At 38.8% G+C, this 26,230-nt stretch overlaps 1 protein-coding gene across 4 annotated transcripts in view; it reads right to left on the bottom strand.

Annotated features, from left to right (window-relative positions):
* rgs3a (regulator of G protein signaling 3a) overlaps positions 1-26,230 on the bottom strand; it is a 125,144-nt gene that overhangs the window by 53,285 nt on the left and 45,629 nt on the right. For 3 of the 4 annotated variants that reach the window (XR_014874821.1, XM_085164514.1, XM_085164512.1), the window contains 3 exons: positions 24,775-24,818; positions 23,699-23,725; positions 8,032-8,166 (listed from right to left, as the gene is read on the bottom strand). Coding sequence is in view for 3 of the 4 variants with exons in the window: in XM_085164514.1 (XP_085020640.1) it covers positions 8,032-8,166; positions 23,699-23,725; positions 24,775-24,818 (206 nt within the window). In the remaining variant the exon portion in view is untranslated. The remainder of the gene's footprint in view (positions 1-8,031; positions 8,167-23,698; positions 23,726-24,774; positions 24,819-26,230) is intronic. The other variant, XM_085164513.1, reaches the window with a different exon arrangement.

Consider the following 26,230-nt stretch of genomic DNA (forward strand, 5'->3'; position numbering starts at 1 on the left):
ACGATCAGTTGTTGGCAGAATTAGGACCACATCTGAAGAGCTGTACGCATAATTTCAGATAGTGTGAGATAAATACAATTCATTTACTATTTCCATATCATTTTATATTCAGTATCAGTGCACATTTTGAATTACGATCGTACTTGTTACAAATGCAGTGGTCGGATTGGTCCAAACTGTTTATTCACATGGCAAAAATAGGAAATTGGTATCTGAAAAAAAATAAATGCCACAAATTAAGCAAATGGCTACATTAAGAATAGCTGGGCCGGAAAAATATTTTTAGCGCGTGACATATTCATACAAATTTTATGCGCCTGGTGCATAATTGATTGATTGATTGATTGATTGAATCTTTATTTTGAACATGTTAAAAAAGTACAACAACATAGAATTAAAAGAGACAAATAAACAAAGCAAAACAAAAAGAAAACGAGCAACCACAACTACAAATAACTTTCATGTTCAAAAAGGAGCAGGAAGAAGCATAAGCTTATTTAATCCCACCCCTTTTCCACTATCTAGTAATCAATAGACTACAGAAATACCTCCTTGCAATTTCTTTGCAAATAATGGCATTAAGAAGACGGAAGATTATATTTGAAGAGGGAACACACAACAAAACAAGCCTGAAAAACAGGGTTGAGTTAAAGTTGAACTTTTGTCAACCACTGAATGTATTCTTATTTTCCTAATATGAATACAGTGCCACATTACTGACATCTCACCTATGTCTTAATTTCTCACAGTCCAGCTTTGATGAAGAACTCTGCAAAACTAAGGAAAGTTTAAGATTGCGGCATTGCTTTATCATTGTCAGCCACATGCACACAAAGTGGATAATCGCCCTGGTGATTATAAGACAATAAAATCTCTATAAATCATTTTTTTCCGTATTTAGTCCAAATCAGAATCAGAATACTTTATCAATCCCTAAGGGAATTATGTGGTAAAATCTAAAGGAAGTAGCGTGGACAACTTATAGCCGGCGCAGCAAAGCATAGTGTATCTAAGCCTCTTAAAAGATGACTACTGAGCAGCAGCAATGCCATTAATTTATTATGGAAAAATCTTTTTGGAGGATGAAATCTAATTAAAAATTATGATCCACTATGACGTTCCTCACATCTGCACCATTTGGAGTTGTAAATCTGGATGTCAAGACACCACATCCCAGAAATAGCATGCAATGTGCCTCGTGTGAGTGAGTGTGTGCATGTGTGCGATGGAGAGCAAGCAGCAACAAGAAGACAAATGGAATTCATCCATGTCTAATTAGAGACAGCGAGGGGGAAAGTATGCATCTGTTGCAGACAGAGAATAAGAGCAGGAGAAATGTCAATCATATTAACATGTGCTGGTGCAGATGTTTACCATATTTCACTTTCTGTTTAGATACTTTAAATTTTCTATCTGAAATTGTAAAGTCGGCAGTGATCTTGGAAGACGCACTGAGGTCCGCAAAAAAAGTGCCTTTTATCCGACGTGTTATGTAAATATTAGTATTTAAAGTGTTTAGAATGGCTCACTGAAATGACACATGCGCGGCCACCGCTCACGGCTCACTGCTATCCTCATTGTGTACCCAGTGAAAATAAACTGTCAAAAAAACTACACACTCCTTCAGCAACTTGTTAACTTTCCCGTCACTCGTTTTGATGTCACTCCCGGCCTCCAGAAGATGACTATCTCTACTAAATCTCACTCTCTGTCAGCTTGGAGACCTACTTCTCCACTTGGACTAGTGTCACTCATGTCTGCTAACATAATTGTCCCCCTGACAAGCTTCACTCCTTGTGAGAGTTCAACTGAGACAATGTTTTGTGCACGGTGATAAGACGTTGTTGTGCGACAAAAACAAACTTCATTCAGGTCTAGGACAAATCTGCTCCATTAGCTCACTGGAGCAATAAGCGTTAAGATGAGGACTACTGATCTCCTTCCAAAAAGGCTACATAAGCATGACTCTTAGCTGTGAATAAATGTACCGGATGTTTAATAGTTTAATACTTAACCAGACTGATAAACAATCATCTAAAATATATGTTTAGTGCACTCATGCTGCATTCCATTTATCTCTGAATCTGGATGTTGGAGCTAGGCGTGACGACATGCTGGAGTTGACCTAATTCCATAGTATTTTTCAGAAAAGCAAGGAAAAAATAATTTTTTTGCTACTCAGTAAGGCACTCAAAAGCACCCTGCGTAATATTCACAGACAAAGCCTGGTCAATGCTTTGCCCATGGCTTATTTTGTGAGTCTCAAATACACAACAAGGGTAGTATAGAATACAAGTTTTACCGTTTTAATAACGTTTCTGTGGACAGCTGCTATCCTGGATTGTGAGGTTGGAGTAAATAGAACGAGATATTTACCAGTGTGTGCTGTGTCAGAAAATCTTGAAATCTTGAATGACTAAAGTGCTAAAAACAAAACAAATATTTTGCTAAGCCACTGAATCCTAAACCAAACTGGAGCAATCAGCCTATTTTTACTTTGTGTTCCTGCTTAAAATGCAGTGTGCCCCAGTAGTGAGATATGCTACTTAATAGCTGCAGATTCACAGACAGCTCTTATCTGTCCCTGAACTTCATGTTTCTTTGGTAGCATGCATGACTGTGCGCCTGAGCTGGAGAGACATGGCAGATTAGGAAAACAATGAACAGGAAAGGATCACCACATTTTTATAATTCATCATGAACCAACAGCCTGACAAGTTGAGAGAAAGTGAGCAACAGAGGAAGAATTAGAGCGGGTCCTCGTCGCCCTACGTCACCGCTTCTCCCAACATGAATGCTGCATTATAACCCCTTCAGCGCTAAAACAGATTCTCATAAATGTGAAATGAGACAGGATGAGAACAGAACAAGCTGCCTCCAAACGTCAACACACACACACACTTTGTTCATTAGCAGAAACCATCTTTTTTTTTCACTGTTCACGGTGCTGATGTAGAAAATTTGTGCAACTTTTACTGCAGATAGTTTCTGACTCAGAGAAGGAGCGCCAGTATTGCTCATCAAATGCAAACTGTGTGTGAGCTCGGTTGTCATTTTCAAAATGGGCAGCCCTATTTAAATTAAAGTATGTGTGTGCATGGGTGTGTGTGCGTGTCTGTTTATGCAGCTGTGCAAATGTATTTTTTTCTTGAAGAATGTACCGGAAGCTTTCCAGTGAAGGCGATAACACACTTTTAATGGCTCTGGCTGAGTTTAATGTTTTTTGTGTGCATGAGGAAAAAAGAAAACCTACCTTTTTAACCTATACAGTAAATCATTAGTTTATCTTCTGCTTAGGGATTATGATTACTTATATTAGTTATTCAAGACTGCACATTTAAAACCTAAAAAGCTCGCCAATTTATGTTGCAACTGTGGCGTTTTTAAGTGCTTTTATTTTGAAGACCTAAAGCAAAGCAAAGTGCATTGCTTTCAATGAGCTTGCCATTCACTGAGTCCCTTAAAATGACTTGATGTCACATTGTAACATGATGTAATGTGAAATAGATATGAAGGGATTTCAGACTGTAAACAAATTAGGAGAGCAAAGCTCTTGTGTGTCAGCAGGCTATCAAAACACATTAGTATCTAAGGGGCCCAGACCTCCAAGAATACCTTATAGGAGTTCTTTGAAACTACTTTTTAAATAAAAAGTGCACCAGAGTTGATGTTTAAGTCATGAGAAGCTCTTGTTTGATTTGTCAGAATCAGAAAAGGCTTATTTCTGAAGGAATTTAGAATTTAAATGAACTGAAACGAAAACCTAAAACGAATCTAATGCAAAAAGATTATTCCTTTGAGCATTTAAATTATGAACCGACCATGTTTGGCCTCTAACTGGCACATTCTGGTATGTCAGGTTATTAAATTTCACCAGCCTTTGTGCAAGTTTCTGCCTGGGATCGTCCTCTGTTGTTCCACCTTTTGACAACATCTGCTGTATGATATCATGTCATCCGGCTCTATGATTATTTTGACCTCCTCTCTAACCTCAATCTAACTCGTGGCCAACTTTCCTTGACATTTTCTTGATCTGCAATTTCGCGACAGATTTGACAGCAGAGGGCTGACAGAGTGAGTATGCATCATATTTGCAAGTTAATGATAAATGTTTGCTGTGAGCCGTCTGTTCAATATGCTGACAGCAAATGGAGCTCTGCACAAAACAGACATGAAAGTCATCATCGTGCCCCACTCTCATTAGGACTCGGAGATTAGAGACTCCTCAATAGAAAAGAGGCTTGTGTCCAAATGTTTCCAAAGGGAAGCATTGAAAAGTGTTAAGTGACTGAAGGAACTAGGGCAGCTGCTGACATAAACACTGTGACGAAATAATCCCATTTTACGGTTAAACATGAATGAAAAACCTAACACGAGTAGATAGTGGCTTCTGAAGAACGCGTGTTCTCCCTCTGGAGAGGATTCTGCTCTCGCTGCACATTTGAACACAACTCTTGAGGAAGGTGCGTGCTTCAGCTAAGTGCAGATTTACTCGGCTTTGTGCATGAGAGGAGAAATACACTTTCTGACACAAAGAAAACGGTTGAATCAATGGATAATTTTCTAAAGCGCCTTTACTGCTCTTCCTGCTCACTGGCAGCAATACACACTGCGGATCAAATACATAGTCTATTCGCTTTTGAAAATAGGTTCTGGTGTTGATTCAACAGTAACAATAAAGCAGAAATGAAGTTACTGAAGTGCCACCAAAAGAAATACTATCTTACTCCGACGTCCTGAAACATGTGAGGGTGTGTACTTGTGGTAATCAAGGAAAGCTTGTTGAAGCTGTGTGAAGTTTTCCTTTGAGCATATTTTTACACTGTAAAAATAAAAATAAAATGAAAATGTAAAACAAAAGAGGACAAGAATAGAACTTGTTTCTCCTGGTTGGAGGTTGTGTCTTTGTGCTGTCCACCACCCCACTTCCCTTCTAACATGGACTTTTATAGGTTTTTGGTTTCCTTTACATCCAAAATGACACTAAAAGGGTATTCCAGTGTGTCAGAAATTGAATCTAAAATATAATTTTCTAATGATTTGAAAGTGAAAGTGTGTTAAAATGTTCAATTATTTGGAGAAATTTGTAATTTTCTGAATAATTTTCTGCAAGTTAGGTCTGATTGACATTTGAAACTACCTTTTGATACGCGTTCTCTCCTTTGTGGTAACGTGAAGCAACCCAAGAAAACTTCCCAAGATACACAGTAAAGTGACCTGGATATATATCTTTTAAAAGCTTCCATGCAACACTGCTGATATTACTTTTCCTCATATATCCCATATTTGACAAAGCTAATTTACATATTATTAAATACATTTGGAGGTGACTGAATACAAACTATTTGCCTCTAAGGGACTCTAGAGAAATGCAATCAAAAGTGAACTAATTTGGCTAGATGTACAATGTTATGATTAAGCATGTATTCCCTTGCCTTCGGGACTGCGTTTCCATTTAATAAGGGATTACAATAAAATGTTCTAATAAGTGCGCACGGAACAGGAATAACAGGAGTGATCGCACTGGGCAGCGCATGTACGAAACTGCATCAGGTTTTTCCCGGATTTGTGATGAATTTTAAAAACTTTGTTTTGGCAAGAACTGCCTCGAGCATTTTAGCATGTTTTGTAAATATGTTTTTCTTCAAAGAAATCTTCCTCTGCCTCCTGGTCTGAAAACACCGCAGGTTTAAAATGAGTGACCATAGAGTGTTAGAGGTCACTAAAAGTTGTTCTGTCTGTACTTGAGTTGCACCGCCACCGTGTCCGAGCTGTCTTACGCCACCTTATGTTTTTCAGATGTTTACTCGGTAATATGTGCAACATTTTCAGATGCATCTTTCCTGGAAAATGAGTTCACGCAGCTCATGTTTCAGCTGTGTACTGACTTAGTTTGGATGAAAGGCCAAATCTGAGGAAAACAATGAGTACAACTGAGCCTCTTTCGGGCACGGGGGAACTTAAAGACTTCACAATTGAAAAAGTGATAAACCTGGCAGGTTTCTGGGTCACATCTGCGCTAAGACACTGTTTTGTCAATAGAGTTTGCATAAACAGCATCGACTTACGTGACTTAGCATGCTCGCAAAGTTGTTTTGCCATTGAGCACATTGAACACTGTCGTGTGTGTAAATGTGTTCATTTACTCAGCAGGGATCGCCTAATTGGCACTGACCCTGGGAGGACACAAGCAAGGAATCCAACTTTCCACGTAGTGTTGATGTGGAAAGATTCAATAGATCAGAACATTGTCCTGCAAGAAAAACACTGTAGTAGTGGAAATATTATTAGAAAGATATCTTAAGTTAAAAACAGCTTTTATATGTGCTGAAGTTGATAACGCTCATGGGAAAATAGTAAAAAAACAAACAAAAAAACAGAGAATAGTCTGACTGAAACTTCTGAAAAAGGGGAAACACATATGTACATATGTACACGTGCAATAAATACACATGCATGCAGACAGAAGAGAATGAAAGATGAAAGATTGCCGGCTTGTCAGTCTTTCTTGCTCTCTTTCATGCGCTGATGAAATGAACCCTTAATGTACAACAGGTGTGCCATCCACACACAAGGCTATTTATCCCTTTTAATCACCTTTCAGCTAAACTCAAATGAACTGGGTAGCACTCCTTTTACACTGATGAAGTGAATGAGCTGTCTCTTTTGTTTATCAAAAATGAAGGAGGAAAGGAGAAAAAAAAGTGTTAGAAATTAAAGAGGAAGGAAATGTGAGTGGTGCTCACAGAAACGGTACATCAAATAATCAGTCCGAGAAAATCTAAACAAATGAATGCACATTACAGACAGATGTGCATTCATCTTTCTTAATAATAAAAAGTGCTTCGTATGATGCCATATTTATGTCAGACTAGACCTCTTTTTTCACACAAAAAAACCCAAATAGCAATTAAGAAAACTGTTTGAGTAGATTTCCCTGGGTAGAAGCTTGAAATGACCAAACTGGGCCATGGTAATCTCAGTCACAGCGTCCCCAGCAGCCACCCTGTTAATCAGGGCAGCAGAAGCCCCATGAGCTCTTAAAGATCAGTTCCAGTGCATCCTTAAGCGTGATGCATTGTGCTACATTAAGAGAAGGATAGTTGACTAAGGTGCATTTAATTCATTTTTGAAATAGATTCAATTCAATTCAATTCAATTCAATTTTTGAACATTTTAATAACAAGAATGGTTAATTGAAACATGAAAGAGAGGCCTTGACAAGCAGAATCAGTAGCTCACTGCAGCTGGGTGGATTTTAGCATCGTACAGTTTTCCTTCTTTTATTCCAGCCTACAGGTTTCCTGTTTTACTACCTGCCTAAAGTAACTAAGTAGTATGTAGAAACTGTTTCTTACAAAATTTCGTGGAAAAAAATGAAACAAATCTAAAAGGTGAATGCAGGTAGAAACAAAAGCTCAAATAATTTATGCACAAGCTTTTGCAGTGTATTATTATTATCAGTCCTTTATTTATCCAGGTAAAAATTATCTTTGATTATGCCATGGCATTGATTTTGAATAAAGTATGTCAGTGAGAAAACAAAGCACAGCCTCACACAGAAGGCAGAGTTTCTTCTCAAACTCTTTACCTCAATTTAAAAGCACCTGATGCTAACAGCATTCAGTTAAACCTGCTGGTTACTGTTTATAATAATCATACTGGTTTATACATAAACTACAGGAACAAACATTGGCTTTTGCTAGGAGGATGTGGCCTAAATTTCCTTGAGGACAGTCAAGGAACTTTTAAACTATGAAATTTAAGTCAGACAAAGGCAGCATTGAACTTCCCCAGAGAAATGTAAGCGTTTCTGTGAGTGGAAAATCAGAATTATGGCAATAAGAACTACAGACGAGGCTTTTACATGCGTGACGTTACTGTGCACAAAGTGTGTGCAATTCACGGGGCATCTGTGATGGGGGTTCGCACAAATATATGCATTCCCATGTGTTCATGTGTTTACTGATTCATCTCTGGCCTCAAATGAAATTGGAAATGCTCCTAGATATGTGTGTCCATGTGTCATACCTGTTCAAAATGCGGAACGGGAGGCTCCCTCCTGTGTAGTTGGAGCTGCTTGTCAATGTTGTCCTTCAGGCACTGACACACACGGCGCTTCTGGTCTGCTGAATAGGCTTCCAGGCTGAGCAGGCAGTCACACTTCTGGAGAGAGAGAGAGAGAGAGTGAGGGGAGAGAGGAGGGAAAGGGGTGGAGGAAAAGACAGCGGGCAGTTACGCATCTACTGTCAAATAAATGAAAAAGCAGTGTCTCCTGATGCTTGGATAGTGAAAGACTATCACAGCACAAGAAAATAAACATAATATAATATATAAAACACAAAAGTATAATAAAAATGAAACAAAATGGCAAAAACAAGTTTTTTCCCCATCTTACTGGCCCTTTTGAAGAAAACTAGAGAATACTAGAATGCTAGAGTTAACCGTGTGCCTGCCTGAGTGCCTCTTTCTGTGAGACCTTTAAGAGAGATAACGAATGACTATAGAATGACTAGAGTATCTATATAGCATTTGAACTTGACTTAACATTCAGGTATTATGTGAGCTTTGTTTTTAGAACAGAGTTTAAGGTGGCACGCACCCATGCTGGGAAGCAAAATGCTTGCTTTAGTGAAATTGAATAAAGGCCAGGATCCACATTAGGCAGAATTTGATATGCTGACAAAATGATAATGTAGCCAGTGTCAAGCTGGTGCTCTTGAAAAAGTACCAATCAATGCATCCCCGGGAAATACATGAGAAATAATCTGACGAGTGCTTAACTGGCTAAGAGTTGGCAAACAGCGGTCCAGTAACTTTTCACTCAAGAGGACATAAATACTCCTCGTACATCCAGAATCTGCAATCGAAGACCTGTGACCATTCTCAGTAATGAACACATTAAACACTTAATGGATTAATGGGCCCATTTGTTTGTTGGCCGTGATTCAAGCAATGCATTTTTGATCAAAGATGGACTGTATCAAAAATAAATAAAGGAAAGGAAGAAGAGTTTACATGATAAAATATTTATGGTGAGGTCAGCGTCTGCCTTTCATAATGTTTGGTTCTAGTCACTTCCTGTTTTATTTTGAAATCTCTGTTCCTGCCTTTTTTCCCTTCTGTGTCTGCTTTATCGGTCTTGAGTGAGCTAATCGTCCTTCTCAGTTTATATACCTCATGCCTAGAACTCTCCAGCTGTCTGAATGTCTTTGTTTAAAGTAGCTTTTATGCTTTCAATTCATACTCTTGTGTTTTCCTAGTATGTCTTCATTTTCCTGTTTATTTACTCCTTGTGTGTTCTTGACTTGTGATGGACGTCTTGCCTATTTTTCGACCTTGTCCTTTTGCCTTCCTCTGTTTGCCTTCACTGCCTACCTATGATTAAAGAGTGGATTTGGATTTTACCCTGCCTCTGTGCGTGCCTCCTGCATCTGGTTTTCCTCCTGTGTAATTATTACATTGCCACATAGTGCTGTTTGAAGTGGAGGTCTTAAAATACCAACTTTTACTACTGTATAGGAATTTCTTTTACTTATGTATTAATCACACTATGTTATTGTATAATGCCTTGGTGCCACTGGATTTTAACATGTCTCACACTCATACAGTAAGACAAATGGTGGGGGTATAGTAAGGAAGTTGGGGGAAGCAGACAGCTCCACAGGAAGGAATCTTTTGTCTCTTCGAGGACTCTGGGAGGTAGCAAGGGAGTGTGAACCTTAAGGTGTGAAACAGCTGTGTACTGCCTTTTGTTCCTGAAGAAGGTATTTAACTGAGAGCCATGTTAGACTCAGGGAGACTCTGCTGACCGTCTGCCCCACGATCATGCAGGCTCTCCACCAACTTGGTTGTCTGTTCTTTGTGTTTTGATTAAAGAATGTTAGCTACCGCTCACCGCTTGTCTGCAGGCTTTATTTAAATGGAAAACTTCCACAACACTACACATGCTTTTGCTTTAAAAGAATTTGTCTGCATCCTTCAAAATAAGGAATTCCTTTATGATCAAGTTCCCTCATATTATTGAGATTTCTCTGAATCCTTTTAACCCCTTAAATGTAGGAAGTATGATACCAATTAAAACTCATATATGCCAATTTATATTTCTTTTTTTGTGGTCAGAAGATTCAATAAACATTCAATTTTTTAAATTTTCTGGCAAGTTGCAACAGAACTTGGACTTGGTTTCTGGATTCTGGCCATTTGCAAGTTGAAATGGTCATGGTTCTCTTTGTGTTGGTCCTGTGATGGACCTGTCCAGGGTGGGGTAGGCTCGAGCCCCATTGTGACCCTGAACTGGATCAAAGGTTAAGAGAACAGATGGATGGATGTCTGGAATTGTCTAAAATGCATTTTCTATGCAAAAACAGTCTGGTTTTCCACCATCTACCAAATCCCTGTTTGTGCACATGTGCTCAACCTTTGCTGATAAATCATTGAGTCACATTTTAAGAGAAGTCACAAAGTCAAATTATTTTTTTTCTGATGACCTTTTGTTCTCAGACACACTGGTTTTCTATTTCTCCTCCTTTTTATTCTTTGATAAATTCCATTTACCTCGGCTGCTCCGTTTCCAACAATGTCAGGGAAAAACATTTGTGTCCTGACATTTCTGAGCACGACTCGGGCTATAAATAGGATTTTTTTCCATTTTGTACAAGTCTTCAGAGATTGACTGAAGTCCTCAGGGCTTTTCTTGATGCTCACTGCTCTGGTCAGTGGTGAATGAAGATGCTAGCTTATTTGCTTTTCTACTGGTTGCATGGTTGTTGTTGTTTTTGCATCCTCTACTGTGTTTCTGTCATTTGAACTGTTTGAATGGTACTCCTTTGAATGGTAGTCCTGCTGAAGATGAGGATAGTGCTGCTGAAGGGTCCATTGGTGAAAAGTGCTTGATGTGGTTAAAGTTTTCTCATTTTTGGCATTACTAATGGCAGTTAAATGGTACTTATGGTGTCACTGTCAAGGGGGGGCCACTGTTAGTTTCTACTACTGCTTATAACCCCTTCAGTCTTAAGGGTGGTTGGCTAAATATCTTTTGCTTGCAATTTTTTAAAGTGGTCTTAAGAAAAAGTTCTCCAGACTTTATGAAAGTATTTCAAAGTTTTTCTTTGGACATTGTCTGCTTTTTCACTCATTTTCATTCCAGTCCTTTTAACTCACCACTTTCCCACGATTTCTTTTCTTGTTTGTTTTTTTGGTTTTTTTTGCTAAACCATGTAACATTAGGCTGAATATTTTAAGCACAGATAACAATGCCTACCTCAAGGGATAAACCACTGTTGTGTCTACACATAAACCAAATTATAAGTTGTATCTTTAGACACCTGGTTGTGTGTTTGAGACAAAAATCCCAAACACACTGCCAATGCAGTAAAATCATATGTGGACAGAAAAACAGGCATCAGTCATGGATTGGCCTCCCCAGATCCTGGACCTAAACATTATAGTTATGTTCTCTAGAAAGAAAACATAAGTAAAAACTACCAATGTCTAAAGAAGAGCTTTGAGAAATTGAGCATCTAATATTAAGTTTTCATTTAAAAAACCTAAAATAAAATAAAAAACATAAGAGAAAAAATAGACATATTCCATCAACAAGGGAGACATCAAATGACATAAGAAAAAAAAAGTAGGTGGGATAGCAAAATAATTTATGATATTGGGCCTGACGTTTTTCAGTTGCACCACAGCATGATGAAATAGGGGCTTATTCAGAGCAGACAGAAATCAATGTTAATGTTCTTTCATATCCATCATTTGGACTGAATCTGAGTCTATGAGGCTGCAACAAGAGCCACAAGGCTGGGAACACAAGCACGCATGGACACACACAGAGGGACAGACATACAATGAGTTAACTGTAAACAACTAGCCTCTGGGCAAACCAATACAGCTCCCAGTGAAAAAAAACTGACATTTCTATTTAAGGCCTAAGGCTGAGCTCTCATGCAAAGCATTGCATGATATTCCTCATGCCAGGAAAGGTCAGAAAATGCTGTTCAACAACCTCTCTGAAGAGAAGCATGTACGGCATTCAAGCTGGAAATAATCCCGCATTCTCTGCTTCCTGAAAAGCAAACATTTAGGATATGGCTTATTTACGACAGATGCTGTCCCAGAGGCAGACATGCAACTGCATCCGCACACATCAACCACAGCTTTACACTCTGTATGTAGCACCAGTCTGAATTCATTTTATAAATATAATCTTACTGTAGGGACATATTTAGAAGACATAATGGTTCAAAAAAAAGAACAAAAAGGCTTCCAGCTGGGACAGTGAGTCATTGCGATGCACACATCTCAGAGCTGCAGGAAGGCTTACATCCGTAATCTGTCAAAGAGAGGAAGTGTGTATGTTTACACAGTTTTAGTTGTGTACATATTACACTGCAAGCCACTTATTGACACCATGCACATTTTGTTTTGGCCACAACATAAAGTCACTCTTACTGCGAGGAATAGAGCATGTAGGGAAGTGCATTTTCTTTCCCATCTTAAAAATGCACCATGCTCTGTTGGGCGACTACTAATGATGATCTGTTTGTCTCCAGCTAACAATTTCTGCAATCAATTTCCATTTTTCCTGCTTATATTTGGTGTGCCATTATTACAGATATATGAGCTGTACTGTTAAACTGTGTATTATTACATCTATCTGGGTCTACTTTCCCTGACAGTGACTTGTGCATCATTGCATTACATCAGCTGAAACGATCCATCACGCCAGTAAACTGTTGACAGTTCACAGATTGCATGTTTTGGGCGGGAATCGTCAGGACCCTGCAGGGGCTTTCTATACTGTTGCCACCACAATCTATTCGACAGGGCAATCTTTTAAACACATTCAAGTGCCATTTCACTTTTCCAGTGCATACACTAGGCTTACATGTCTTTTGAGGATGCAAAGAACTAATTTAAAGCACAGCTAAACAAATTAGCTTCAAAATCGGGACTGTTTTCAACTTCAAGACCTTAAAGTCACGCTGACTATATGGAAGCAGCTTTTTATGGTCATTTTGTTTTTTAAACAGGATTCATCAGTGGCCCAGGCTGCAATGTTAGAAAGAACAAGCCACTCAATGCTAAGCCAGCTGAACCCCTTATTATAATAATTAGCATTAATTGAGTTACCATCTATGATGATCATAGAATTATTTGCTAAAATAGGTGAATTCCCTTTACTTGGGTCTCTACATTAGTTCACCCTGTTTATAAATCCACCCTTCCAAGAGATAAACATAAGAGCTAATGAAACAAAATTCAATGAATGGTCACTGGCCTGCCATGGAGTGGCTAAAAATACAGGCAGCATTTCCCCTTAATCAGATTGATTAAAGTGCTCCCTGGTTGAAGCCCTCCCCCTGAGCCATCTGGCAGATGAGTTTTCAGTGCACAGGACCGCTGTCAACACAGCTCACCTAAACTGCTTTGGCACAGGTTAGCATGGTTTCAATGACAGCTAATGCCCATGTTTTTTGTCTTTCTTTCTGTTTTTCACATCACCTGCTAACGATGATTCTGCTGCCTTGTGTTAACGATCACAGACTAAATACGAGAGCTCGAAGGCACAGTTTGACATTTTGGCAACAATATTATTTTGTTGTCATTCTATAACTTGGACGAGACGAGCGACAGTAATATAGTGATTCTGAAGAATAAAAATGCTAGAGGCAGTAGTCAGTAAAGGTAGCAGGACAGGTTTTCCTTGTGCTTTCCAGTCGTTTTTTATCACCTAAGGAGAGCATGGCTTCCTTTTGAGCACAGAGTTATGAAAGCTGAACCTTTATTGTCCTGAACAATCATGTGAAAGATAAAGTTTTCAAAGGACTGAAATCCTGTACTTTCCATAGTAAGTAAGAGGGTAAGAAGCAACAAAGTGCATGATAATTAAATCTGCTTGATTGAGTAAGGGTCACATGAACCAAGGTGTGAATGCTTTGTAAGATACTGCTCCGCCATGCCAACCTATTTGTTATTAAGGTCACACGGAGGTGTGAGTGGGGCTTGAAATGCCTGGGAATGGATCTCAAGATGACGTTACAGGTGGCACATAGTTGTTCACAGTGGAAATAGATGGCCTCCTTTTACACCATCTGTCTCAAACCATTTGTGTCCTCAATCTAAAAATCTAAAGATTAGTATCCTGAAAAGAGTGTCATTTTTCCTTTAAATATACTTATAGAAGAAAGGGAACTTTCTCCAGAGCACTGTTATCACTGAGCGTCAAATATTGCTGCAGCTTGTAAGCACACATACAATACAGCTCAACTAGACTGAAATACTGTGGCAGGACCTTAAGAGAGCTGTGCATAAATGAACATCCATTTAATGAGCAACACTGTAAATAAGAGTGGGCCAAAATGCCTCACAGTCCTGTAAAAATCTAATTTAAATTGGGACTGTATAAATATTCCTTATTTACCATATACTTGGCTCCAGCACATGGCTCTAAAACAAACCATTTAAACCCTCTTTTTCTCCTTTAAACCCAGTGGTTCTCAAACTAGGGCACCACTGGTAAAAATCAACATGGATCCTCCTTTATTGTTGACGACGTATTAAAATGTTTGCGGCGCTGGTCTGCGTATTGGCATGCCAAAGCCCAAGACCCATAACTGTAAGCCAACTATCGTTTAATTTGCTGCCGAAACAAAAGATCTGAACAGCAGTTGGATGGGGTTGTTTAGAGCCAGAGAGGCGTCTATGAACTGATCATATAAAGGATGTCCCCTCAAGTACACAATAAAAAGTCTGAAACCTATTAAAACCTACTGCTTTCTCAGTAGTCTGAGGCCTGAGCATCTGCTCATCAGACTTTCTCATATAGACACTCACTGCAATATCATCATCCATCAACTAACATTAACTGGTAAGTAAGCATTTTCTAAATCCCAAAATATGACTCAAAAATGGGAAATTCCGAGGCTATTTGGGCCATACGGAAACACGGTGTGACTTAAGATGTGTGCTCATGGAGATTTGTAACATTCTCCACACACTTACCTCCATTAAAATCATTAAAATCAGTACATATTTCTTCAGTAAGGCAAAGCTCTCTACAAGGCAGATAAACACATAATGCCACCAACGGCACTTGCTGTGGCAGAATAATGATAATAAAAGCATAAATGCTGTTATGTATTTTCAGTTCATCTCTAACAGCCATAATAGAGAAATTGTTCCGGATATATCAAGTGTGACATCCAGCCAGTTTTTTTTCCAGAGTAAATCTTTGTACATCATCACACCGAGCAGCGTCATACCGTATTAGTCATGTCCAACGTACTTGTGCTGAACATGTGACTCACTGTGTGACAAATGAGTGAGTTACAGTGAGTTATGTCACTGTCCTTAAATCATTTCTGGCTAGTTTTATGTCTTCCCTGGCATTACTCTCAATTATTCTGGGCTAAGGGATCTCACTTGTGGACCACTGAGGCTTTGCAATCTTAGTATTTAATGCATTTATAGATACAGCATAGGTGACATGTGAACACGAGCTAATGATACTTAAGCAGCTAGCTGGCTCTTGGTTCAGAATGCCCTCACTAATGTCACTGGATGTGGAAGGAGCATGGCTCTTGGGATAGTAACTGGATTATTTTGCTACCAGGCGGAAATATCTCAACATCTACCGCACTGACTGACACATAATTTTGTACAGACGTTGGTTCATCAGAGAACGAATCCAAGAATGAAATGACTTTGGTGATCTTGTGACTCTTTATAAGCACTACCCTGACTTATGAATTTAATATCACCATGTTACCATCATATTTATACCAAAGCACATATACATGCGAGAGTCACTAATTTAACCAGTTTTCACTTATCACATTATAAATGTGCAAGAGAATGGTGTAGAAAAAATGACCTGTGTAGTGTCAGAAAGTGTTTTGGGTTTGTTTGTTTGTTTGTTTGTTTGCCTCTTCATTGAGTTTCCTAAATGGGAAATGGGGAAATTAATGACTGCATTCTTCGTCTTGCTCTACAGCAATGCACTATTTTTAGTATGAAGCAGCAGATAGTATCTCATGCAATGAAAAGGTCAGGAAAAATAGTCAAGTCTAGGTCTCACGTATCACTGTCTCATGATGGCACTATTCTGAAAAAATATTTATAGTCTTCCCAGTTGAATCCATTGATCCAATGTGTGTTTTTCAAGCTGAAAACCGAGTTCATTCCATCTCTCATCTCTCTCTTTCACGGGCTAGAAGGTAATGGTGTGATTAACTGTCAATAAATTGCACAAAGAAATTCACAAATCAAGTTCCACATGAAATGTGCAGGATGTCATTTCCTCATGACTCCGTGTTTTTCCCACACTCTTTAATCTATTTCTCATTTGTTTGTCTGCTTTTGAGCTCAGGGCTCTTCTGTGGGTTGCATCGGCAGAGCTGCCACGAATAGAGCATGTAAATTAGAGTTCTTGGCCTGAGGCCCTTCCTAAAGCCACCAGGGAAGATGGTAAGCACATGACAGGACCCACAGATGTCAAGTACTGTTTCGAAAGTTTTTTTTCCTCAGTTTGTGCCTTTTTTTAGCAGAAGTTTTGCATTCTTTCTATCACTATCCAGTGAGGGAGTTCATTGATAATTTAACTTATTTGCTCTTTTCATATGACTGTGTGCTGTGCTTTTATTGCATAAGCATAATTGTCCATACACAAAGATGCTTTTTTTAAATAAACTTTTCCATTCGATAGCAAAGTGTCTGCAAGTTGTTGTGAAAGCCTTTTGTAGTTAATTACTCTAAGTATGTCATATAGGGGAAACATATATTATTGATTTGGAAATTACTTTATGATTCTTCACCCTTAAAGGTTTATGAATAATTTAGATGCTGAAGACGATTTGCTCTACACCTGATGAAATAGGGAGATAAACCACAGTTTAGTACAGCTCAAGAGAGTACTTTGTCTTTGTCATAGATCTCAGTGCAATCATTTTATTAAGATGGACGTCTTTAAGTGATTAAATTTAGATGTATGCACAGCCCAATCTGCGCTGGCATATCAAATCAGACAAAAAGCCAAGCACACTTTAAGTTGTGACTCAGCTTGAGGGAAGAGGGTACATCTCAGTTCAATTAGACCCCTGAGAGACTGGACCCAACCTTGCCCTGTAATGGATAGCCATCATAAAGTAGGCATTTTGCTGACAAGAGCCCCTGGTTGCGTATCAGTCGTGCCCTGCCTTCAGACTGCAAGTGACAGCCAGTGTATCATGCAGCCAATGATGCAACTTAAAGCAAAGGGAAATTTGGATGTGTGTGTAACCTCAGAAAAAGGCATACTGCAAAAACACAGAAGCACCTCTGAGACATCTTCTTAATCTTGGACTCAAACAGTGAGTCTTCAACTTTTATTTACTCTATGAAAAAAAAACCCACACTGACATCGCCCTGTGCGTAATAAAATGAGAACACTTTACATTTATTCTACAGGCAGTTTGCATAAATTTCATCTGAGTTCAAAACACTGTCCTATGTTAGCCTGACGACAGCGCTCCCTTGCTGTTCTCCAGCCTCGAAATCACACTGTGATTTCACCTAGTTTGGCAGAGTCTCCGCTTATCTGATCTCTTCTCTGTTATTCTGTGGCATCTCCACAGAGCTACTTACTCTGTGGAGATGCCACAGAATAACCAAAAAAGGCAATTATTTCTAAACCAACAACTGGAAGATACTTATTAACAGGATTCCTCGACTGTATGTTAAAGGTAAGCACTATTTTCAGCCAGGGCTTTGAGAAGATGGAAGTTATTTATGATTTTATTGTTTTTTGGTGCTCCACTGCGCTGCAGTCAGACACTAATGGCAATTTCTTGGAAACGGTGGTAAATGAGAGACCATGCACTTCACTTAATGAAATTCTCATCTTTCATTTGTTGAATAATCCACACACTTTAGCAACTATTAGAAGAGCTATAACAGACAGGAAGTTTTGGTACGCCATAACGCACCAGAGTATTACATTCCATTAAATACTCACAGGTAACCTCTAAATTTACACACATGCAGGTAACTTTTGTCCAAATGAATGTTTATATTCATGTTCAGACTATGATAAATTAACTTCTGTGAGGAAAAAACAACCGGAAAATCTTTTTTTTTAACAGTTAGAATAATTTTCCTCTGTTATCTATCACTCTAGAAAATGCCACTTTTGATCTCGGCTCTTGCTGTCCTGACACAGAAGTCAGTTAGCAGCAGAAGTCTCTGTTTTTAAGAGTGCTCTCGACACTTACATCTCCACTGTCAGATAGCAGGTGCTGCTGAAGAGAGCTCGCCTCCCTGACGAACCTTTTCTTAGGCCCAACTCGGTCAGCCAGGTTGCCCATGATCAGTCTACGATTTTAGCCCACCGGTAAATAATCTCATTCAACTGTCTCTCCTTTCTCTGTCTGTCTTTTTTTCTTTTCATTTACCTACTCAACTCTTCCTTACTTCCTCTCCTCTCCTGCGTCACTGACACACTTACAGACGCACACTCACACTTGAATTTCCAGTTGCACCCTCCTGTCCCTCTACACACACACACACACACACTTTTTTTTCACATATAAATCTGGGTTAGATCAGTCCTGTTTTGAGCGAGATCTAAAATAGGATGACCTCCAGCTACGGAGGAGAAGGGCAGGAGTAGACAAAAGGAAGGAAGAGGACTGTAACAGTGTCACAGGCAGACAGATTAAGAGAGAGGATTTTATAACTGTTTACAATTTCATGAGAAACGGGAGCTTTTCTCACATCTGCAGAACGAAAGTCTCTGCTGTAGTCTCTTAAGGAGATCCAGAAGAGAATCATAGTAAAAATAAACCTTATTAAATCTTACTTCAAAATAAAAATTAAGCGTGACGTGTCAGAAAATGGTAAATAAAATGAGATCTGACGCTGTATTTGCGTTGACATTAATATTTTTGATTAAACCCGATAAGGGCGCCAGTTAAGAAATGCTAAAGGAGTCTTCATTTTTTGTGGATGCGTACAAATGCAGGTTTCTTTTCTTCTTTTAGTCCGATAACTGAATTACTAATATTTGTGCACAACGTATATCAAGCCAAAGGTAATGACGGTACATCAATGAACAGGGTCGCTTTAACATGTCAGTGCAATTCAATTAGGCATTCTGCTACATTCTCTATTGTGCTAACTGTTGCTACTCAACACATCGTTGCCCTCTGGTGGTCAGGAGGTACGAGCCCCTATTACTACACTCCTTTAATATCTTTTCCCTATCTGTGCTTTTATCTGTGTCTTTTACTTTTCATTTTACAAACCAATGCACCCCATTAAAGGCAACATAACCACTCAGTTGAGACTAATCAAGATTCTGATTAAGATTCGTCACTTAAATATAAATGTGCAGCTGCTCTTTGTTTACTACCATGTGTTAACACAATGGAGGGCAGATAACTTTACTCCCACATACACACACGAGCCAACTGTTGTGTTGATAACACTACGGCCTCTCTGCATAAGACACTCAGTACAGATGCCTCTAATAAAGAAACAAAGAATCAGGGAAGATCATCTCGACACTGTGAATGCTGGGAAAGCAGTGGAATTCCACTCATTTCACTCTGATAAATTTCACATCTTCCAGTAAGTCGTGTATAAAAAGTCCTTTTTTTAATACAATACAGCTGTTTTAAATGAGCACTTCTATTTTTTTCTAATCAACCTGTCCTTAATATCAAGCTAGGTTACTGCATTTAATCCAGCTAATATGTATCCAAATTGTAATTATATATTCACATACAATTAGCTACAACACCTGGGTTTTATCATTTATTTCTAACACATCCAAATTTACAAGAAGGGTTTTGTTTAATGGCCAGAATTGCACAGAAACAGCGCTGGTGAAGTCTCCACCGATCCTGTCATAGTCTCGGACTGTCGACTTGTCTCCATTACTGTCATCCAAGGTCTCACTGCTGCATTTGTCATCCCTGATCACAACTTTTACAGACACTAGAACAAGTCAGCATGCCTAAAAAGATCATCACAGAGGTTCTGTTCTTGGACTGATACATTTTCCCGGATAAATGCCCCCTTTAAGCAATATCAGGAAGCTTAGGGAACTGTATAAATTTCTTTTTTTTTTTTTTTACAGAGATGATAAGTTCAAGGTGTTGGCTTGGCTTCAAATTCCCCACATAACCACCCCCACCTAACAAGTTACAGGAATTAAGCTTTTCTGCCTACATCTCTATGCCTGATACCAGAGAATACCTTCAAAGATCGTATGGAGTCCATGACTGTATAAGCTACAGCTTTCTGGCAGCACAGTGAGGACCTACATTGTATTAGCCAGTTTGTTTTAACGTAAAGGTGAATTGTGATGGATGTGTCGGATAAACAGGAAGCTAAGCCAAGAAAATCTTGTCTGGAAATCACAACTCACTGGCTTCTTGTTTGATACCTGCCATATATGCTGCATTAGATTTGGGAGGATTGTTGCATCTGTCTTAGCTGACAAGCTGTATATATGTAACAAGAGCCCTGCAGATATACAGATATATAGGCACAACACTGACAAATGACAATAAGAGTTATTTACAACTAGGGGTGGGTACCGGTAATGGCACCGGTTCTGACATAAACGGTAGTAACCAGACCAAAAAGCAGCGCACATTTCGGTGCTTTTTTTTCCCTGAAATGTCATACACTTTGGATTCTAGCCAATCATTTTACCTTTACAAGCGTAGTAGGCGGGCCCAGGTACGTACGTTCTTTTAGAGCAGAGCTACAGATTAAAAATGCCCAAGGCGAAGCGGTCAAAAGTCTGGCTGTACTTCACAGCAAAAGATGCAAACTCAGCAGCCTGCAACAAGTGCTTTAAGCTGATACTGTGATACTGTCAAAGGAGGTAACACCTAAAATCCGATGAAACACCTGGCGACACATAGCATTTTGTTAAAAGCCGAGAAATGCGCCGTATTTGATAGCTTGCTGCGAGACCTCACACCGAGTACATCTACTGCGGGTGTGGTGCCTGTTATCGGTCCCGGAGTTAGCAAAATCCCCCAAAAACCCGAAGAGGAGAGTCCTGGCCCCTAGCCCTGCCAGTGTAGCAGAAATGATGACGGGTGATGATGGCAGCAGCAGCAGCTTCTCTGCGTGAGTAACTTAATGTTGTTCGTGTGTAATTTACGTTGAGTAGGCTAACCACGTTATTACATTAATGCATGTAAGGTGAACTAGCAAACATCATCATAGCTACATGCGGCTGTCTTCTTGTTTGATGGCAGATACTCCCTTCACCCTGGCCAAAAAGGCTAAAATGACCAAAGAAAAAGTGGAAAACAGCTAAACATGAGAGGTTTTTTCCATTGTTTAAGCACTGCTTCCAGCCAAGAATGATACCATATATGCCCCATAGCTGCAGAAAAGGCTAACATTGTTATCTTTTTACAAAAAAAAAACAGCTGAACATGAGAGGTTTTTGGCCCAATTTTGTGTTCTCCATTCTTTAAGCACCGTTTCAAAAGTACCGGTTTGGTACTGGTATCGGATAAAACCTAAACGATACCCATCCCTATTTACAGCTGATATATAATCACTAACACATGTTTTTTAATGTTTTGTACTGTACCCAAAATCTGCCATTAACTTATTCAAACTCTGTCTCTTTCTCTTCCATTCTGCTTTATGTAACAGTTTCTATTTATGTGTGTTGTCTAATTGGACAGAGTGAATAATATGGGAGCCTTTTCCTTTTTCTTTCCTAACCAGTGGGGCAGATTTTAGGCCCCTCTCATTATGTCTGGAATGTCAGAAACAAAAAAAGACCCTTTAAAAGATTCATAAGCTGCTAATGAGGTTACGCAGCACATTTCAAAGCAAAAACAGTGTGACGAGGTGTGTGGGTCTGTGTGTGCGCACAGCTCACAAAAAGAAGAGATGGGGGTTATGCAATACTGTTGCTCAGTGAAAAGATTAACCAGATGAGCAGACACTGTCAGCTAAAACAAACGGCAGACGGGTCGTGGTGTCTGACTGGATGGTGAAAAAGGAAACTGGTTCATGTTTTCAGTTTATATTCTAAACCACTTCTGACAACTTCAGTCTGTAGTGTAAGAAAATGGTCTTAAAAATTCTCATGTGCATTTATATAATGCCAAATGACAACAACAGTTGCCTCAAGGTGATTTATATTGTAAGGTAAAGACAATAATACCTAATACCTCCTATGTGTTTCCTTGCTTAACTAAAAGTAGCTTCCAAAACAGTAACTTTGTTTTATCTTTATGGGACACTAGTTGTACATCTCATATATTCAAATAGCATAAAGCCACTAGTGCTCACCTCAGTCTCCCAGTACATTCACCTATTAAATGAGTTTGAACATCCTAGGTGACTCCCGTCTTGAGTCATCCCATTCACAAGATTTTCCAAAAACTTGACCTCTGACCTTGAGGTTGAGGTCACTGAGACTGGAACTTATGTGAAATTCTTAACAGGTACATTTATGATATCAATTGCAAAATCATAGATCACGTCTCTTTCACGTTATCATGTTCACAAGATTTTCAGAAAACGACCTTGATCGTGAGCTCAAGATTCGAGCTGGTCTGAGATTTTGTTTTTGGTAGATGCACCAAGGGCATGAATTTGAAAATCCTACATCATGTCATTTTCAAGTTGTTTTATTCACAAAGTTGGGTGTCCATCCCAACTGCTCCCCCTTTTTACACCTGAAAGGTAACACACAATAGTGTTTTACACTAACAAAGACATCCCCAAAGCACTTGGGATGAGGAAACTGGACAAATGGAGGACAAAACAAGAAGCGGCAGGCTTAAAAAAACACCATCTACAATAGTAGAGGACAGGCCACAAATACTTGGTGGGCCAAGTCTACGTTTTTGATGATGGCTTTCTTTTAATCTTCAGTAGCCATACAGCATACAGGAATGTGTACAGACATGTCTGTGTTCCTGACTGCTGACCTGGTAATTGTGAGATATTTCTTACAGTATCCTGTATTTGACATCTAACAAACAACTCCACTAGGGTGTGGTTTCCTTTTGGAAGTAGTTTCTTATTAAATAAAACAAAAATGCACTTTTAAAGTGTTCTTTTTCTCTCATTATTGATTTCTAAACAATGCCGAAAATAAATGTTGTTAAAAGTTGAACGCTCATTTTAACTACTGCTGATCACCGCTTCTGTTGATAAATAGCAAACAGTGACACACCTTTTGGCTGTTGTTTGTTGAACATTAATCATTCAACTTTGCAATGCATGTTCCTGCTCGGGAAACAAAATACATTTTTTTTAAATGATAAAATGGTTTCAAAGCACAAACCTAACCTTTGCTGTTGTGCTATCGAGCGACACCTCCATAAATCTCCATGAGTAACGCTTCAGCATGCTAATGTTAATAGCTTCAGTATTTTGAGGCATACTTTTATGCTCTGCCAGATGACTTGCTGAAAAATCAGGATTAATCTGCAGTAAGGTTTCCAACGCTGAACATGTTTTTATATAAGTCTTCGTAACATTTGCATAGTAATGGAGCTGCATCATATTATTACGCTTAAGGGCTTCTTACAGTTGAATGCAAACAACAGCATAAGAGATGTGTGCACGTTGTGGAAGGGGAGGAGGTGAAACGGCGGATGATAGCAATTTGTAAAAGGTGATGAAAATATAATGTATGGCAACATTAAAAGCATAATGAAACCTGCTTTTTCATTTCCTTTCCGTGCACCTTGCAGCGTTAGAAAAAAAAAATGCAATCAAGTTAGCAAGAAGTGCGAGCGGGAGGGGCAGCTCAAGAAGAGGAAAGCAAATGACTGGCTACTTATTGTTCTTATTGTCCTTATCTTCAACATTATGCTGCTCTGTTTATGTTAATTGCCCTTTGGGGATAAAAAAGTGATTTTGATTCTGATGGTAAGGTCACGTATAATAAAACTGAAAATTTGACTAATTATTGCTGTTAATTAGCAGCACTGATTAAAAAGCTGAAGTTCTAATTTTAAGCTCAGTAAGAGAAAAAACTGAATTGTGATTCACTAAATGAAATCTCACACAGGTATTCATCAATGTGATTTACATTATGAATATATATGAGCTCATTTCAGACCTCTGGAATTTTGTTATGGCCATGTTCTGTTTGTTTTTTAAACACTGGAAAACATTTAGCCTTTAAAGAGCCATTTTCATTTCAATGATAATGGCACCTTTCCTTTTATCTCAAAATGCCAGCCTGAGAGGTCTCACAGCAGATGCATGAAGTTATTATTATTTTTTCTTTATAACCGCACTCACACGAAGCAACAAAACAAATCACGATGTAAACAGAGAGACGCATCACGTTTGACGCATTAACGTGTTCGATGACGATTATGTTTATTTCTTAATATCTCAATAAAAAGCTATTTTCTACTGCTAACTTATTCATGAGGGATCACCACAGGGGTAGCTTCGCATATATGATTTGGCAGATTTTCATCTAAGTAAACGAGTATAAAAGAGTGTTTTCAGTGTTTTCAGTAAGGGAACATATGTGAAAAATCACGTGTGAAGGAGTTAGGTCTGTGATGGAGTCAGAACTAAGGAAAACACAGGGAGAAAAGACTCTTTCATTAAAGTTATCTGCTAATCCTTCTTGCCTGTAATGTGATTTCCAGCGGAGCCAATTGCCCCTTCTGGCTCACAGACCAAATGGGCCGTTCTAGTTACACCCTCCTTGGCGCTCTGTGTCTTTGCTAATTTTTCTTTTTCAAACACGCACATAAACACACTTTCTCTTACCTCCGTCATGTGAATAAGGTAGAATCTCAGTTCTTCAGCATAATCTGCAAGACAAATTAAGGAAGATGATGAAGAAGATGTTAACAAGACTTTTTTTTTGCCAAGCCAACTCTAGTGCGCTTTTTTTTGCTTGCTCGTGTCCTTCTTGTACACAAAGCAGCATTCCTGATTTCCGATTACGATACTGGCAAAATGCTTTTTATTGATGGAAAGCTTTTACTGTACGTCAGCTTCATAGACATCCTCCCATATTTCACTGAGAAAGCCCTCTGTGAGACAGGCCTGTGTGTCTGGAGTCAAGATAAATGGTTGTAATCGAGTGAACGCACGCAGTCGAACTCAGACCCCCCGAATATATACATCGTGGTTTAATGTTGTGTTTTGTTTCGCATAAGCAGACACACAGATCAACAAATCTATCCATCCACAGATCTATCTCTGTCTGTCTTATGAAGCCAAATAAGGTAATAAAGTCAAATTATTAAAATATATTAATTGTTTATAAAGACATTAAAATAAGTTACACTTACTGGAATGTGTGTGTGATTTTATTTGATATGATTGTCATTAGATTTTTGTTGAGAATGACCAAATAACACTTTTATTCAAATGTCTCTGATGTGCACTTTTTTTTTATTAATTGAGCATGACCCATTGGAAATTAGTGAAAAATTGCTTGGATTAAAAAAAGAAAAAGAACCCAATCTTTCAGAGGAAATGTTCTAACTTTGACAGAAAGAAGATTAATACATAACAGTTTGTAACTGCACTGTCACAAACACTGATTTAAGTTTAATCCAACCAGCATATTTAATACTCCCGCATGTCTATTCATAAACTTACAAACAAGAGCAAGAAAGAGGAAAGAAATGTTTAATGCGCTGGTTGAAGCCCGAACCCCTCTGGCTGCAGCAGTGTTAGAGTTGCCAGAATGTTCCATCATAATTGCTTTTTGGATGGTCAAATCACGCTTTGGGACTATGTGGGTTTGTGTCTGATGATTTCTGTAACTCTGTTTAACAAAACCAAACGAGACAGCTGTCAGCTGAGAAGAAGTGAGCAAGAAGCCAAAGTAGCAACCTCTCTTCACTTTCCGTTGAAAGAATTTACAATCAAAATGCTGTTTAAACAGGGATTTTCCTCCTCTTTATGATCATCTTTTCAGTTTTAACCCCCATTTGAGTTTAGTTTAGTTTACCTTTAAATACATTTAAAGGAGCCCACCCTAACCAGAAAGACTGCAAAATACCATAGGGCGATTGCTTGAGGAGGTTAAAGCCAATGTTTGTTTAGGCGACCCCTTGTGGCTGTAAAATCTCTAGTCATTTTTGGCTTTTTTCAGGCAAACCACTATTCAAGCAGAAGATGTAACAAAGGACATACAGGAGAAGGTTTTAGCATGTGATCTGCATCTGTTGTGCCCCAAGCCACAGTCTTTCCCCAAACCTAATCAAGT

This window comes from Neolamprologus multifasciatus, chromosome 7, assembly GCF_963576455.1.
Source record: "Neolamprologus multifasciatus chromosome 7, fNeoMul1.2, whole genome shotgun sequence".
Classification (NCBI taxonomy): domain Eukaryota; kingdom Metazoa; phylum Chordata; class Actinopteri; order Cichliformes; family Cichlidae; genus Neolamprologus; species Neolamprologus multifasciatus.